This window comes from Meriones unguiculatus, chromosome 7 (genome assembly GCF_030254825.1).
Source record: "Meriones unguiculatus strain TT.TT164.6M chromosome 7, Bangor_MerUng_6.1, whole genome shotgun sequence".
Taxonomy (NCBI): Eukaryota; Metazoa; Chordata; class Mammalia; order Rodentia; family Muridae; genus Meriones; species Meriones unguiculatus.
The window spans coordinates 107,961,120-107,977,694 of NC_083355.1; the positions used below are offsets into that span (position 1 = coordinate 107,961,120).

At 53.8% G+C, this 16,575-nt stretch overlaps 1 protein-coding gene across 2 annotated transcripts in view; it reads right to left on the minus strand.

Annotated features, from left to right (window-relative positions):
- The window catches only part of Itpk1 (inositol-tetrakisphosphate 1-kinase), a 134,622-nt gene that overhangs the window by 5,098 nt on the left and 112,949 nt on the right, over positions 1–16,575 (minus strand). Inside the window, exons 5-10 of one of the 2 annotated variants that reach the window (XM_060388076.1) lie at positions 15,700–15,798; positions 15,189–15,229; positions 11,555–11,720; positions 7,594–7,707; positions 6,430–6,497; positions 1,045–1,207 (exon numbers count right to left, since the gene is read on the minus strand). In XM_060388076.1, the coding sequence (XP_060244059.1) occupies positions 1,045–1,207; positions 6,430–6,497; positions 7,594–7,707; positions 11,555–11,720; positions 15,189–15,229; positions 15,700–15,798 (651 nt within the window). The remainder of the gene's footprint in view (positions 1–1,044; positions 1,208–6,429; positions 6,498–7,593; positions 7,708–11,554; positions 11,721–15,188; positions 15,230–15,699; positions 15,799–16,575) is intronic. The other variant, XM_060388077.1, reaches the window with a different exon arrangement.

The following is a 16,575-nucleotide window of genomic DNA, read 5'->3' on the forward strand; positions in this document are numbered from 1 at the left end:
GCCTGTTCTCCCTCCACATCAAGAGAATGAGAATGTCCAGGAGCAATGAGCATCATTACAGTCCCAGCTACTCAGGAGGCTGGAGGGGGTGGGAGTGGGTATGAGGTGGGAGCTTAGGGCCAACTGGAGGCAGGGATATCTGGGTCTGGAGAAACACAAGGCCCTGCTGGGGTGGGTGGCATGGAGACTCAAAGCTGGCCTCTGCCTCTTCTTTATCTGACCACCCACCCCACCCCAGGTTTCTGGGACAGGGTCTTGTTATTTAGCTACAATGGCTCAAAACTCACGGCAATCCTGCCTCAGCCTCTCAACTCCAGAGATGATGCACAGACCACTGGCCTTAGGGCCTGCAGGGGGTGAGAGGAGCCTGTGAGCGCTGCTCTGCATATTCTACCTGCTCTTCCGGCTGGCCCAACGGCTCCAGGCTAGGCCTCGGCTGGTGGCGATCCCCAGGGTCTATGGCTGAGTGGAGACCAGGGATGTTCAGCACAGTCAGGCTCCAAGCCGGAAGCATCTCGAGGCTCCAGCAGGGAGCAGGGACAGCATGTAGTGTGGGGAATCTGTGTGGCAGCAGACACTATAGTGGGAATGCCGAGGCAGGGCCTGAGCCTCAGCCTTGCAGCTCAGGACAGTGGAAGCAGCACTTGCCTGGGAGGGTCTGGCCCTGCCATTTCATGCTATGAGACCTCAGAAAAATGCTGCCATGGGGGGGGGGGGGGGAGGGGCGGGGCTCAGTCTCAATACCTGTGAATGATAGGCGCTGAGTCTTTTCCAAGTTACTTTTAGCTCCTTGGGTCTGGAGAGCCAGTGGGGTGGACTGATTAGGCCAGTGAGGACCAAGGCTGATAGTAGGATTGAAAGATGGGGGGAGGAGCATGCAGTGCTGTGGGGTGCTTGGGCGTGGCGCCTCCCCACAGCTAGATATGTGGAGTCTCACCGCTCTCTAAGAGGCTGCATGGGGCGGTACTTGTCTTAGACCCCAGAATAACGCGGGGCTCGGCCATTCCGGCCCAGGCTGACTCATTTCCCAGCCCTGCTGCTCACCTGGGAAGGCGTTGACGTCGATGACCGCATGCTGCCCAGTCTGGTTGTTAATGATGATGTCGATTCCAAAAAGCGACACTCCCAGCGCCTGCCGAAGGGCCCGGGACAGTTCTCGGATAACCTCATCACTCGGTCTTTCGAACACGCCCTCGATCTTGTCCAGCTGTCAACACACACGCCGGTCAGGCTTCTGAGGCCAAGGTACCATTCACAGCGTACCCCTCTCATAAAAAGCCCTGCCCACCCTTTCAGCAAGGAGGTGCCATCAACCACCAAGGCCCAAGCCTGCCAGGACCTGGGGGCACCAGTGCAAGAAGCAGGGTAGTTTGTGCCCAAGCACTACTGGAGTAGCTGATGTCAGGCAGGGAAATGGGCTCACTGAGGACCAGGGGCCAGTCCAGGGTCACAAAAGGAAGTTATGAAGACAGAAAAAGGTGGGGAGAGCATTGGGTCCAGATATAGCAGGGCAGAAATGGGGCACTTGGGTATCTACCAGCACCCCAGCATCAGGCCATCTTTGCTGGCAGCCTACAGGAGTGGGGCTGAGCTCTGCAGGCAGCCATGGACTTCTCTCTTCCCAGCTGTGAACTAGGTGTTTGCAAGTAACACCCCATCCCACGTGACTCGGGCCTTCCTAAAGGTGATGCTGGCTGTTCCTCCTGCCCGACTCTAAGCCTGGCTTCTCACCGTGTTCTCAGGCCTCAAGCCCTCATTGGCCCACTCTGCCCCCAACACCTCCAGTGTCACACGTTTTTCTGCTTTCTGGAAAAGGCATGTGTCCTCACATACAGCTACGGGCCATGGCCTCTGATGAAGAACCCAGGAGGGACTGTAGGTGAGGATATAGATGCAAATCCCACCAGAGAGTTCTCAGCCCTGTGGACTTGGGGAGAGTACCCGGCTTGTGCCTCCATTTGAGATCTGCACAATGGGATTGATGAGGCCTCCGTCTTAGACTTGCTGGGACGGACAACAAGGTAGGGACAAAACAGGCTTTGCCGTGAGGAGGTGTAGCTCCTGAATACAAGGACACAGACTATATCACCTCGTGTTGAAATCAGTCACAACAGGGTACACACCAGCTGTCATTAAGTACTGAGTTCTGGGGAAAGGGTTGTGTTCAAACCAAAGTGGGAAACGAAACCGAATCAAAAGCTTTAAACACTGGGCTGGTGAGATGGCTCGCTACCAAGCCTGATGACCCGAGTTTGATCCCTGGGACCCACATGGTGGAAAGAGAGCATGAGACCTCTGACCTCCACACACAAAAATAAATAAAAAAATTTTTTTTTCTTAAATGGCTAAGCACAGACTATCTTAGGGTCCAGACAGACAGTCTATTAGGGGTTAAAAAGGGGTACTCAAAGAGACCCCTGGATGCCAATGGTAACTGTAGCACTTTCCCAGTGACCAAAGGTTCCAGACAGCCTTTAAATAGCCATCGTAGACAAATGGACAAACTAGTTCATCCACATGGAGAAGAAATGGAGTTCTTCCATGCATAGCGCTGGGTGACAGGCATCAGATGGGGACCTAAGTGTCGAAGATCCCACTTGTATAAAATGCCCAGCACAGTGTAAGTCCACTCAGAAGGAGGGCAGACCCGAGGTGGCCAGGGGCTGGTGAGAGGAATGGGGACTGAATGCTCATGGGAACAGGGAGAGGAGATTGTTTTGGAACTAGGTAGAGGTGTGTCTGTGTGACATCGGGAGTGTGACTTGCTACTAAGTTGTTCTCTTTAGGAGCTGGACAGATGGCTGAGCAGGTAAGAGCACTGGCTGCTCTTACAGAGGGCCTGGGCTCTGCTGCCAGCACCCCCACACGGGATCTGATGCCCTCTTCTGACCTCTGCAGGCACAGCACGCATGTGCACAGACATACTTGCAGGCAAAACACTCATACGCAGACAATACAAATAATTAAATCTTTTAGAAAACTATTTAAAAATAGCTAATTTTACACATGTGGGTTTTTATCTCAATTTAAAAAGCTCAGAAAATTCTGAGTGTGGTGGTGTACACCTCTAATCCTAGCACTTGGGGTAAGAGCATCTCTGTGAATTTCAGCCCAATCTGCTTTACAGGAGAGTTGGGGCTACAAAGTGAGACCCTGTCTCAAAACAAGACAACCATACAAGTCGACACAAACTTGGCTCTGCTGACTACTGTCATGGGAGGAGGGAGCTTCAGTTGAGCAAATGCCTCCATAAGACTGGGCTGTGCCAGCCTGTAGGACATTTTCTTAATTACACATTGATGGAGGTGGTCCCAGCCCATTGAGGGTGGTGCCACTCCCAGGCTGGTGGTCCTGGGTTCTGTAAGTAAGCAGGCTGAGCAAGCCATGAGAAGCAAACCAGTAAGCAGCACCCCTCCATGGCCTCTCCGCCGGCTCCCTCGCCAGATGCCTGCCCTAATTGAGTTCCTGCCCTGACTTCCTTTCATGGCGAACTGTGATGTGAGGGCATAAACTAAATAAACCCTTTCTTCCCCAAGTTGCTTTGGTCATGGTGTTTCATCATAGCAATGGTAACCACAACTAGGACAACAACCAAATAAAAAAAAAGCCCTGGTCACTAACACAAAGGATCTGAAAATAGACAGTAGGGGACTTCCAGACATGTGCTGAGCAGGGACAGACACATGGGCCCCATCCATGCCCTGCTGCTCAGGCTATCTCCATTGCTCTGCAGAACAGCAGGGCGCCTCCACGTCAAACCCTGATGTCTAGTGCTTGACCTAGGGAAAGCGTTTCCTCAGGGGGCAGCCACCATCTGGCTACAATGGGCACTCAGCCTGGCCTGAGCTCTGCGATCACTAGGGTCAGTGGCTTGGCCTAGCCCGGGATCACAACCGAGACAGAGACCAGCCTGGGCCTTCCTGTCTCTACTGTGTGGCCCTGTTCTGTCTCGTAGCCTTCCTGGAACTTGTTTTTCCACCCCAGTGAATAGGCTAATAAAAATACCTAGGCCACGAGGACTACTGAGCTGATATCTGAGGCTCACAGCGCAGTGCCTGGGATGGAGGCAAAGTTAGCCGATGCCTGTAGCACGGCCTCATGACATGCTGTTTATAAGAACACTTTCTTAGCTCAGCTGAAGAATCTCAGAAATCCTCCTGAAGCCATTAGATTATCCAAAACCAAACAGCCAGCCTAGGACTAGACAAAGGCATAGAGATGAGCCTGCAGAACAGACCCAAGCCAATTGAGCTGTGAGGTTCTGGGAAAGGAGGAACGGAAGCTTCGAGCAGGTGCTCCTGTGGGTGGACCTGGTGACCCCGACCTCTATGGCAGCTGACACTAAGCACCTACAGATGTACACATCAGACGCAGGCATTCCTAGTGACTCATAATTCTCAGATACTCTGGGGCGAGATGAAGAAACTAAGGCTCGGGCAGGTGATGTGACTCAGGAAGGCCTCAGGCAGTCCCACGAGAACCCCCCCCCTTCCCCTATGGCAATGGCAGTGCTGGGGATGGATCATAGGGCCGTGTGTGTGTGTGTGTGTGTGTGTGTGTGTGTCCATCCATGTTCCAAGAGCCTGCCACTGAGCTATCCACTGGGAGCCTATTCGTAATAATCCCTTGAACTGACTTCAGCAGTGAAAGGTGTTTGGGGTCTAGAAGCTTAGGAAATGGTGAGGCCCACAGTCCAAGGTAGGAGAGGAGGGGAGGCCTTCAGGCTAACAGAAGTCTCTGCATAGTACTCTTTGGGGCAGGAGGGTGATGAGCGGAGGATGCTCTGGCCACTGGTTCCTGGGAAGAGAATCAACTCTTAGCTCAGCTTGAAGGTGTCCTGGAGGGTGATGTCCCCAGGGAGAAGGCTGTGCTTGCTACTCTGCATTCTTTCCCTTCTGAAGGGTTCGGTGTGGTGGGTGGGAGTTTGGGGTGATCACAGGCCTCAGGTGTGTGTGGGGGGGGACCCTGTTGTGTTCATGCAGACCCTTTCCATTTCTCAGATGACGAAGGAGGCATTTGGCCAACAGGGTGGCCACCACCAAGAAGAAGGTGACTTTGGGGCTCACTGCTCCAAGCCCTCAGAGCGTGCCTCTGGCACAGGCTAACAGGCCCAGCGGCCATCAGTCAGTCCTATACTATGCAAGGACATCATCAAGGACAGCTTCTCAAGAAGCCCATGGAAGGCCAGGTCCCATCTGCCACCATGGTGAGCAGGGTTCTCAGTGGCCTAGTGGGAGGGCAGGGATGCCTGTGAGCCTGACATGTGGGAAGAGAGCCTTCCCACAGAAGAGGCAGTACCTATATTTCTCAGTGTGCACATCCAGCTCTGTGTGTAAAAGTCTAGAGACATGAGTTCAATCCTAAGAACACACATAGAGGTAGGACAGAAAGAACCAACTCCACAAAGTTGTCCTTTGACTTCCAAACACACACATGTGGCATGTGCACGCATGTACGTACACACACATACACAAAGTTTAAAAAGATCTGGTGGTCCAAAACTTTCCTATTGGTTCCAGGGAGACATCAACCAATATCCCGAGGGACAGCAGTATTGTCCTAGGACCCAGGCAATGCCGTGCCGTGCTTTATTTTTTTTAGCAATCTGTTGCATCTTCAAAGGAATCACAAACAAGAAACTGGCTGAGCTAGTGGCACACACCCTTAATCCCAGCACTGTGGAGGCAGAGGCTGGCAGATCTGTGAGTCTGAGGCCAGCCAGAGCCGTACATGGAGACCCTGTCCCAAATAAAATGGAACTGCTAGGCTGCTGAGGTCAGTGGTCAGGAATACAAGGTTAGGCCAGGGCACTGAGACCAGGTCAGGTGCCATGCACTGGCAGCTTCTGTTAATGAGTCCAGCCAGGAGAAAAAGAAGAACCCACCCAGAGCTCCAAGAATGCCTGGCTGCACCTCAGAAGAGCAGAAAGCCAGCAGAGGCCCGACTTCTGGGGGTGGGAGGGAGAGAAGAAGACTAGCCCAAGGCATTTTATGTCACCAGCAAGGAAGGAAATTTCTAGAAGCCTCAACTTTGCAATCAGACAGGTGGGGCTCAAATGCCTGCTTGCCTCTGTGTGGACTCAGCTGGTGATGTCTCCAAGCTGGTCATCCTTTCTACAGAGCTGCTGCAAGACCGTCAAGCACCCACTAAGCCTGACGTAGTGATGCTCACACTGAACACCAGCCATGTCAGGAGTGAGGATGCCCCATGGGTGAGCTGCCACACTGTAAGCAGTCCTCACCAGGCCCACTGTGCTCACCTTGCCAGGCACAGGCAAGGCTGTGACATACGACTATGTGGGCCCTTCGTGTGGAGGCAAAGCTCCTTCTTCTACCTGCCAGATAGCTCAGCTGGGAACTCCATGGGCAGAGTACACTCTTATCCAGGCTCAGGCCTGGCGTGCAGGCCATCCACGGATGAGACACATACCTCAGTGAGGACTGATGAAGACTCTGGCTTTGACACGTTGTGGCTGTTGAAGAAGATAGACTCGCGATCTGAAAGAACAGAAGACACAGGGCGGATTAGACTTGGAGACGGCCATGCCAAAACAGCAGGGGGCAGCACCACCCCAGCCACGCTCTGGGTGGCCTCAGGCGCAGCAGCCCTGGGCTCTTGGGAGCTAGGCACCCGAAGCTGCATCAGGACCTAAGTTTCAATTTGTCCTCCCTCGTAAAAATGAGTGGCTTACTGTGACACCTTCACTACTGTCTTATAACACCATATGTGGGGTCCTTAGCACCTACGGCTGCTCAGGAGACTGGGAAGAGGGGGGCAATGGGATGGGACACTGTGCACCCAGATATCAAAGGTCTGGAAGCATCCTGAGGTGAAGATGCCTACCAAATGCCATTTGGTCCAGGTACCCTCCCCGCCCCTGAATCAGGTGGCCACTCATATATGAGCTTAACACACACAGGTGCCCAACTGCCTAATAGGAACCTGAGCAAAGGCTTCCACAGGCTCACCCAGGAAAGCCTCGTAATGTCCCAGTCTCCTCCACGCCACGTGTCCTATTCCACAGCTGCTGCCACCCACCATCCCTCAGCCCCACTGGACACCAGAGAGGCAGCTCAGTCCCAGGAATGTGATGGTGCGTTCATTTATGCCCCTGGTACAAACATCCTTGAGGTGTGACCCATGGTCACTCCGGGAGGATGTAAGCTTGGCTGGGCAGTTTGCAATGTCCTCAAGCACTTGGAAGCGTGGACACACTAGGGCAAGAATCACAAAACCCCAAGCCTAGGGGTTGAGTTCTGGCCGTTACCCCCTCATAGCCCCACCCCCACCAGGAATAAATAGTACAGGGCCAATCTGGGCTGGAAGACCCCAAGGGATCCTGACAACCCTTGCTCAAGTTCTTGCAAAAAGAGGTGTCATGGACCCCACCCTGCAGGACACAGTGATTATCCTTGGGACCCAGGCCCCCCAAACACAGGACAAGATGGGTGCTGGCTGGGGGCCTGTGTGCCAAGGGCTCAGGTGCCTGTTGCAGCTGCCTCAACCCCCAGCAGCTCCATGACTCTACGGCGCCATAAAAATCATGCACAAGGAAGTGATTCAGGCAGAGCCAAGCAGGCAGGCGCTGAGTACCTGGCATCCTTCCCGCTAGTGGGCCACAGAGACCCCTGGCCACCCCGGTGTGCCCGACAGTCCTCCCGCTGCTCCGACCAGAGCCAGTCCAGACGGGGGGCATGAGAGATGGTCCTGGGGAAAATAAACACCCTGCGGGACTTGTGTCAAGCACGCCCACTGGTCCCTACTCTCAGGTACAAGTGAACCTTCAGGGGGTGGCAGAGGCTGACAGGCTAGAGGCCAGCCCAGGGCTTCGTCACATAGGATGGCTCTCTGGCCTTCTGTAGGCGCTGCTAACCTTCTCCTCCTGGAGCACCCCGAACTTGGGGAACCTCCCACCCAAGTCTCTATAGGTCCCCAAGAGCAAAGGCCAGAACAGCAGAGCAGGCCTGTGGTGTGAGGACAGGTCACCAGGAGCTGGTGGATACAGCAATGCTCAGGGAAGCAGTGAAGCCTGCAGGAGCCTGCACGAAGGGCACACAGGCAGTTGACTGGTCAGATCATGTCCCCAACATGACAGATCAAATGTACAGAAAGCTCAAAGGAAAACTGTCCAGGCCTGGGGCGCTGTGGCGTAAGGACTACGAAGTGAATGGTGCCCTGGGCTGAGGAATAGGCCCAGCACCTCCCCATGTGCAACAGAGATGGGGAGAGGGAGCAGCTTCCAGCCGTGCATGGTATCAAGAGACTGAGGGGAGCCGAGATGGGTTGGAGGTGTCTAGGTGTCTGGCTCCTTAGGAAGCTTTGAGACAGCTGGTTCTGCTAACAGATGGGTGAGGCCTGGGCCTTGCTCCCACCCCTTAGCAGCAGCAAGGCCCCTGCTCCCAGGAGAACTGCTCCTGGACAAGTCCCACAACTCAGCATGGGGCCATCCTCAAGTTCCAATAAGAATGGGAGGCCAAGGGGAAGGGTCGTCGGATGGTTTTGCTCTCAGGGAGGAAAAAAAAAAAAAAAAAAAAAAAAAAACATACTCAAAAGGAGGGTACATGACCAGACTGGCCTAGATATCTCAGCAATGTAGACTATCACCATGCTTGTTTTCAGCCTCTGTGTTTAGTCCCCTATTTGTCTCCACGGAGTATGCCACCACCCTGTCATTGAACCCCAACTCTGCAGAGGTTCCAGCTTCCCTGCTCAGCCCTTCCCACGGGGCTCTCTCACCCCCCCCCATCCTGGTGTCCCAGTAATTCCCTATGTCCCCTGAAGCCCTCTTCTCCAATAAAACTGGCCCTCCAATGACATCTCCCCTGTGTGTTATTCCTCACTGGAACACACACTGCTCACGAACCAGCCTGGCTGGCTCCTGGCTGGTCCTCTAGCATGCCACCCTGGGGGAGTCTATGGCATGTTAAATAAAAGCAGCATCTTATGACTTTGGGCATCCTGTCAGCTCAGCAAACCTACAGACTGTAAACCAGGTTACCTGCATCTGCAGTCTCCTTGGAGAGCACAGCCCCACCTGCTCATTTGCATATCACTTTCACCCAGCAATAGCGTCAAATGATGGGGACAGCCCTGGAGACACTTACTCATCCTTTCAAAGGAGTAAGAGGCACCACTCTTTCATGTACCCTTGGGACCAAGAGGGAGACGGGGAGCAGAGCCCTTTCACAAAGCTGGAAGCCCAAGGAAATGGTGGCATCAGGGTCAAGGTACAGGATGAAAGGGAAACAGGAAGGAGCTACCTAAAGCAGTGGGTCTCAACCTTCCTTATGCTGCGACCCTTTAACACAGCTCCTCATGTTGTGCGGACCCTCAACCGTAAAATTATTTCGTTGCTACTTCATAACTGTAATGTTGCTACTGTTATGAACTGTAATGTAAATATGTGATATGCAGGATATCTGATACATGACCCCCAAAGGGGTATGATCCATAGGATGAGAACCACTGACTTGGAGTGTGACCCAAAGGCAGAAAACATGAGCACATTCCTTGGCAGCTGGCACAAACCAAAGCGGGCTCTCAGTGAACTCCTTGGGTTCAGTCCCGGTACCTATAAAGTGGCATGGGCTATATAAGTCACACATCTGACCTGGGGCGTTGTCAGGTCAGATAAAGGACAGAAATGCACGTGAGATCAAAGGAGAATGGCAGCTGTGGCGTGAAAGTGCCCTTGCCTATACCCCACAGCTAAAGCAACCCCAAGCCAGGAGACCTATCTCCCAAGGAAGCTGTGTGGCAGGGCCTAGAAGGTTGGGTGGGCTTTGCCCTCTTCCCAAGTAGTCAGGAGGAAGGGCTGCTGATGCCCGAGGTCTTCTTGCTCAGGCAAAGAACGTGCAGTCAATGCTGGAACCATGCCACTGCTGGACCAGACGGAAGCACGGAACGTCACTCTGATCCCCAGCCCACCTCCCAATTTTATGCCTCAGGGTGCTTCACGGCCTAGAAACAGTCACAGGAGAGGACACATCGACTGGTTCTTGCCTTTACCGTTCCCAGCTCCTGGCGCGACAAGGCAGAAACTGGCCTAGCGCTTTACAACCAGGAAGAGAGAGGAGGAAGTAGTGAACAAGCACGCTGTTGTGGGAGTAAGAAAGGAGATCAGATGCCAAATTTCATTCAGAGATGAAATGATTTGGTTAAGAAAGGAAAGGGCGTGCCATAAGCGAGGCGTAACTCTGTGTGTGTGTGTGTGTGTGTGTGTGTGTGTGTGTGTGTAAACTACTCGGGATGGAACCTGGAATTTCCCTTCATGCTAGGCACCTCCAGCTGTAATTTAACTGAATACACTTTTCATACATTTGATGGGTGTAATTTTAAAATCAGGCAAATAAACATTTTTGTAAAAACCTTAGTCTCCTTTGTCCCACAGCCTGCAAGAATATCTCTTGGTGACACATGTGACATTTGTCTACCTCTGCTCTCATTGCACAGTTTCAGTGGCAAGTGCAAGGACCAGTGTCAGGATGGGACTGTCCTAAACCCTAGCTTGGAAGCCCAGCTGGTCTCAGCAAGGGTAGAAGGTTCAGAGTGGACACAGGAGGAGCAGCTGCCAATAGGCAGCCCCAGGAACAGGGCCTTCTGGACCCTGAGGAAGGCCACTGCTTGCTCAGCTAGAGCTGGCTGGCTTGGGGATAGCTCTTTCTTCCCAGGTAGAAACAAGCCTCGCTGGGAAATCCAGCATCTAAGAAACTCTCAGGGAGAAAAACCTATGCTGTTTCCAATGCCTTTCCCTGACCCACAACCTTCTGGAGCTTGCCTTAGGAGGGGCCTTCAGGACTGCTAGAACATTCTTTTGGGTGTCAGCATGTGTTTAATGAATGGACCAAAACACCTGGTGCCCAGGATGATGGAGGTAAATGTGTGAAGGGCTCCTCCCCGTAATCCAAGGCGGATCTCCAGTCCCTCAAGGACAATGAATCACACCAACACCTCTATCATGTGACCTCTGAGACACTAGGGCCCTGCCTATCGATTCAGGGGAAGCTCACTGTGACGTGGCAGGGGTAGTTATGTCTGATGGAACGTGCCTGAGGTCCTCCACAGAGGTCTTTGTGACTTAGCCACTCCTGCCTGCTATGGAAGCCCTGACAGACCTTGACAGCTTCGGAAGCTGCAGATAATTGAGACTCGGGGGCCCCTTTTGGAAAGCGGACACGCCAGGCAAAGGTGGCATGCAGAGCGGTCAGCAATCATCTTCCTCCCTCACGTCCCGCATCGGGCTGGCCACACCCACTCTGGCATTCTCCTCTGGGGTACCATCCCTGGGTGGGCCAAGGGACCTTCCTGGGGATAGTAAGTTTCCAGAAGTTCCCCAGAGCTGGCAGTGGCTGAGGGCTGGAGGCCCACAGTGCCTATGGTACTGGGTCTCTCATTGGTTCTTTGGGACCTTTTAATCCATCTATTGTATGCAACTCAGGCCATCTCTCCCTAACCGAGAAATAACAAGGAATACCAGGAGACAGACGCTGGGTATCCGTCCCAGCTCTGCCCTGGGGTCTGGCACAGAGTGACGATACGAGGGGCAGTGGATTACCTGATGTGCCCGCAGAGAAGTTCTTGAGGGAGGGTCTCTGGACCACCGTGTAGGACTCGCCCACCACAAACACCTTGTAGAGTACAGCGTTGTGGTTGATGAAGTTTTGAACCACACAAGGCGGTTGAATGGCATTCAGGCCCTCCTGGTTGAACACAATGGCCATCTGGGGAAACAAAGACCAAAGGCTGTGTCAGAGTCCGTCATCTTTCAGCCTCCAACACAGTGGCTTGTCGCCTTCCTGGGCATCCCCACCATGACCTCTCCCTGGCCCTGTGGCAAAAGAGCTGGTGCCCAAGACGGATGGAGGTGAGCATGTGGAGGGCTCCTCCATGGGTGCGAGGCTGCTCTCCAGAGTGCCTCCTCTGATACCCTCAGGGACAATGAGTCCTTTGAGGACGCCCCAAGAAGACGAGCGTCAAGGCAGGGTAAGTGGAGCAGTGTGCAGGAGCACCTGTGAACTAGGCAGCTTGTGCTGTGGTGGGTGGGATTGGGGCTGGGAAACCCTGCATCCACCGGCTCTGCCCAGCTGAGCAGGCTGTGAGCTCCAGAGCTCCCGAGAGCATTGGTCACTGTGATTCTGGGAACTGGGGCTCCCCAGGTTGGGTGCTACTCATTGCTTAGGACACCTGGAGGCTCTTCCACAAACACCCAAAAGGGGAAGGCAGGAAGCAGACGCTGTGGGCCAGGAGCAGGAGGCCTTGGGTCAGAGTTGCCTCTTGTTATACCATCACCAGAAGCACTGGGTCCCCTGGTGCCATCCTCACAGTGCCTGAGATGGGCACACTGCCACATCTTTACAGATAAAGAAACTGAGGCCCCTCGCATGCTTCAGAGAGTCATCTGCAGGACAGTGAGAGGCTGGGTTGGAACTGGGTCTGCCTGGCACCCCGCCATGCCCTCTCACACAGTCACATGTTATCCAGCCAGTTGAAATATGACTTTGTCCTAGCCTCCAGCTCCTCTAGGAAAACGGAGGCTGCTGGAGGCTCTGATGGGGGCTGAGTGAGGTGGGGAGGACAACTGTGCCCTCTTCTACTCTGTCACAGGCTATGTCTGGAGTCTACTGTGATCTGCCCTGAGGATGATGGGACCAACGGATTGACCTTGACCACATGAAGTAGTGGCTTAAGCTAGATCACTCTCCACACAGCCAGGAAAGAGCCCAGGCACATTCTGGGGCCACTGAGCAGGGTTAATGGGCCTGGACACATGGCCACCTGACCAACTGTCAGCCTCATATCAGCCACCACAGAATAGTACCTTCTCGTGCCTGAAGTTCAGCTGGGCAGGACAGAAACCAAAATGCAAGCCACGTGGAAAAACCAGTATGTGTTCGGGTGGGGCTGGGGGTGTCAAGGGATGTCCCCTAAAGCTTCTTACAAGAATGAGGGGGCCAGTGTGGGAAGCAGCAAAGAGCACAGATGCCATGGAACCAACAGGCTGAAGCTCCTGGGGCTGACACACATCGCCCAGCACAGACCAGTCTACGTCCCGCTTTCTTCGCTGTAAGCGACGTCTACCAGCAGATGTGAGGATTTGCTGAGTTGTGGGTTATGTAGGTCTTGCCAGTGGGGAGGGAGGCAGGGAGGACTGACTGCTCTGTCCTGTAGAGCGTGTGTGTGTGTGTGTGTGTGTGTGTGTGTGTGTGTGTGTGTGTGTGTGTTTCCAGGTCCACAAATGCAAACAGGTCGGTGAGGGCTGATGATGGAGCTGGGACAGGCAGCGGCACGAATTACCAACACTGGGAGATGAATGAGGACCCCCATCAAAAGCACCCTCTTTCCTATCTGTAGCCCTCTGCATGCAGTGTCATCCCCACCGTCAGGATGCCACTGGGTACCCCTGAAAGCCAGGAGGCGCTGGTCCCCCACCCTGCCCTCTCTAAAGAAGATAATTCTCTGAAGTGACAAACTTCCTGACACGCCCCCACCATGTGCAATGGGTCTTCATATGTCTAAGATGGGGTGCACACTGCTGGCTGTGGCCTGGAACACCTGGTGCAGGGACAGCAACAGAGGATGTGCACCTGCATACACCTGGAGCCAGTTGGCCTACCCGGGGCGGGGAGGGGGGTTGTGATGACCACACTTAGGGCCTGGCCTGCCCCCATCAATCCATAAATCCCACCCCGGAGCAGCTGTTCCTACAGCAGTGAATCTAACAAACACCGTGGGCCAGGCTCCTCACTGTGGCAAGCTACACAGTGACTCTCCCACCCCGTACCAGCCAAATCACCAGCTGGAAGTATGAGCGGATGCTCAGAGAGGCACAGTAATTGCCTGGAGATACACAGTAATTGCTTGGAGATGCACAGCGGTCAACATGCAGCACTGGCTGCCATGCTGGCCCTGTGCTAACCCTGTGTTCCCCTGTCCCACAGAGGAGCGACTTGGTGATGACAGGGAACAGTACTATGGCTGCACTACAGCCTGCCTGCTCCCTCCTGGCTTACTCATGAGATGCTGCTGCAGCTGGGAACTCAGGAGGCCAGGAGACCCCCCGCTCGTCTCTTGACCTTAGCAGACAGCTGCCCTTGCAGCTGGCGAGGCCTCCCTTCCCATGGCAGGGCCACCCCCTGGCACAGCCCGTTCCTGGTGTTCTGACGCTGTTTATAGACATTTCCCCGTAAACATCTGCCAGGAGATGAGAATGACCTAGATCTGGTGAAAGTCATGGTGTCTGGCCTTCCATTTTTAGTCTTCCCTCAGGGAGCACTTCTGACAGTACGGTTATGCAGGCGGGCTTTTCCCCACAGGACCGCTTAGCTTGCGAATCCTGGAGAAGACTACAGGGACCCAAGGATCCTCTGCGTCGACACTGCCCCTCTTGGCCCTAAGTCCTCACATGCTTACTGCCCACACACCCTAAAAGTGTCTCGCCAGAGGCTCTGTGCTGGCACTGGACAAGATTCCTTTATATCAAGGTGGGGAGAACACCCATGCATAAAAAAGGGTCTTAGCACACTGGAGGTGTGGGGTCTATCTCCAGATCTCTGAACCAGCAGGACTGAGGCACTCCTCTCAAGAGACCCTTTGAGAGTCTAGCCAGCACCGATCACTGATGGACCCAAGGCCAGAAAACCAAGGAAGAATGAGTGGTGTGACTTCTGTGGATTCTGCTACAAACTGCACGTGTGTGTCTCCCAAATACACACATGGAGGCCCTTGGCCCCAGTGTGATGGCATTAACAGGTGGTGAGGCTTGGATGAGGTCTCAAGGATGGGTCCCTCTTGAGAGTTCACTATCTCCCCTTACACAAGTCTGCAAAGCAAGACTCGAGGATGCACTAGCAGGGCAGCCCACGGGACACTCTGACCAGAAAAAGGTTGTGGCCCTCTGGGCAGAAAGATAATCATCTGCTGTGAAGACTGCCCAGCTGGCAGCTTGCACAGGATCCCAGGGAAGACTAAGCCAGGCTCTAAGGTAGGGAAGGCAGCCTTAGGAATAGGGACAGGAAATGTGGGCAAGGTGGGAGACAGGACAGAGCCACAGAGGTTCTTCTGCTGAGCTCCACCCCCCAAGGTATTGCTTCTCGGAGCAGGACAGTGAGCAGCAGCAGGTGTGGCTGTAGCCACAGAACTTAGCAGGGCCTCAGTGAGAGCGATGGGCGATGGATAGGAAAGTCACTCACCTCGTGAGAGTTGGTGCCATGAGCCACTCTGGTTTTGCAGACTGTGGGAAAGAGAAGCAGAGAGGGATTAGTGGAGCTGGTAACCACACACAGACAAGGATGACTGGGCCTCTCTGGATGGGAACCTCCCATCTAAGTATTAGCCAGGCCAGGCCTTGCTTAGATACTGATATGGGGTGAGACGGGGGGTGGGGGTGGGGTGGTATTCAGGGGGGTAAGGAACTCTCAGGATACCTTCAGCAGAAGGGCACAAAGGACTGGTGGGAACTAAGTGGAGATGACAGTCACTGACAAACGGTCCCAGGCCAGGCAGGAAGCATTCCTTCAACCCATCCTGCAAGCACCCCCTCAATGTATGGGCAGAGCAGAAGCAGGACCCAGGGTTGGGCACTCTTCTTGGCATCCAGCGCCTTCAATTGCTTCAGGCAAGTGCAAATCTACAGGACCTGTGAGGTCTACAGGACCGCCTCCCACAGCACGATGTTTGCCCTGGAGCCCATGGTGTACGTACTGAAGGGGAAGGCCAGGCCATTCTGCTCCAGCAGCCTCATGGTGTCATCCCCGCACAGGCTGGTGAGCTCCATGAAGGGCGGTGAGCAGATCCTGTCATCTAGGGCAAAGAAGTGGGGTCAGAGCACTGGCCAGAGCCACCATGCATACCTACCTCCTCGGGCCCCAACTCCACAGCCCCACACGCATACGTATACAATAAGCACAGTGTGGCTGTCCTACTTCCCACGACTGTTTCTGTCAACATGAAATTCCTGCTGTTTTGGTTGTGAGCCTGGCCTGTAATGGCTGAACCATCTCTCTAGTCCTCTGTCACAAGCTAACTGGAAAACGTGAGGTGCACTAAAAACTCCCACAGTTTTACAGTTATAATTACTAAGTTCTTAGTCTTTAAGTCTGTGCTCGCACACCGAGAGCTATCTAAGAGGACGCCATGTTGAGAATTAACCTGATGCTCCCCTGTCACGTCCTTAACTCAGCAGCCCCGCCTATCTGTTATCTTGGTTTCATGGAAGTCACAGACAGTATCAGGTGGTTAGCTCTGAGCACAGGTCTGCGCTGTTGTGATCCACATGTCCTCTACAGTCTGCAAAGTCACTGTCAAAGAAACTAAGAGAACACTATTCCTCACACAGAGCCATCAGGCTCCCGCATCAGCCTCTAATCTCTCAGCTCTCCCTGACCTGCCACACCTACTGGCCTCAGAAATTGCGGCTGTCTCTTCTGGTGCTCATCCAGTGGATTCTTTCCTCAAACACACACACACACACACACACACACACACACACACACACACACACACATAGCCAGGCATGGTGGCACATGACTTTAATCCTGGCCCTTGGGAGGCAGAGGTGAGCAGATCACTATGAGTTCA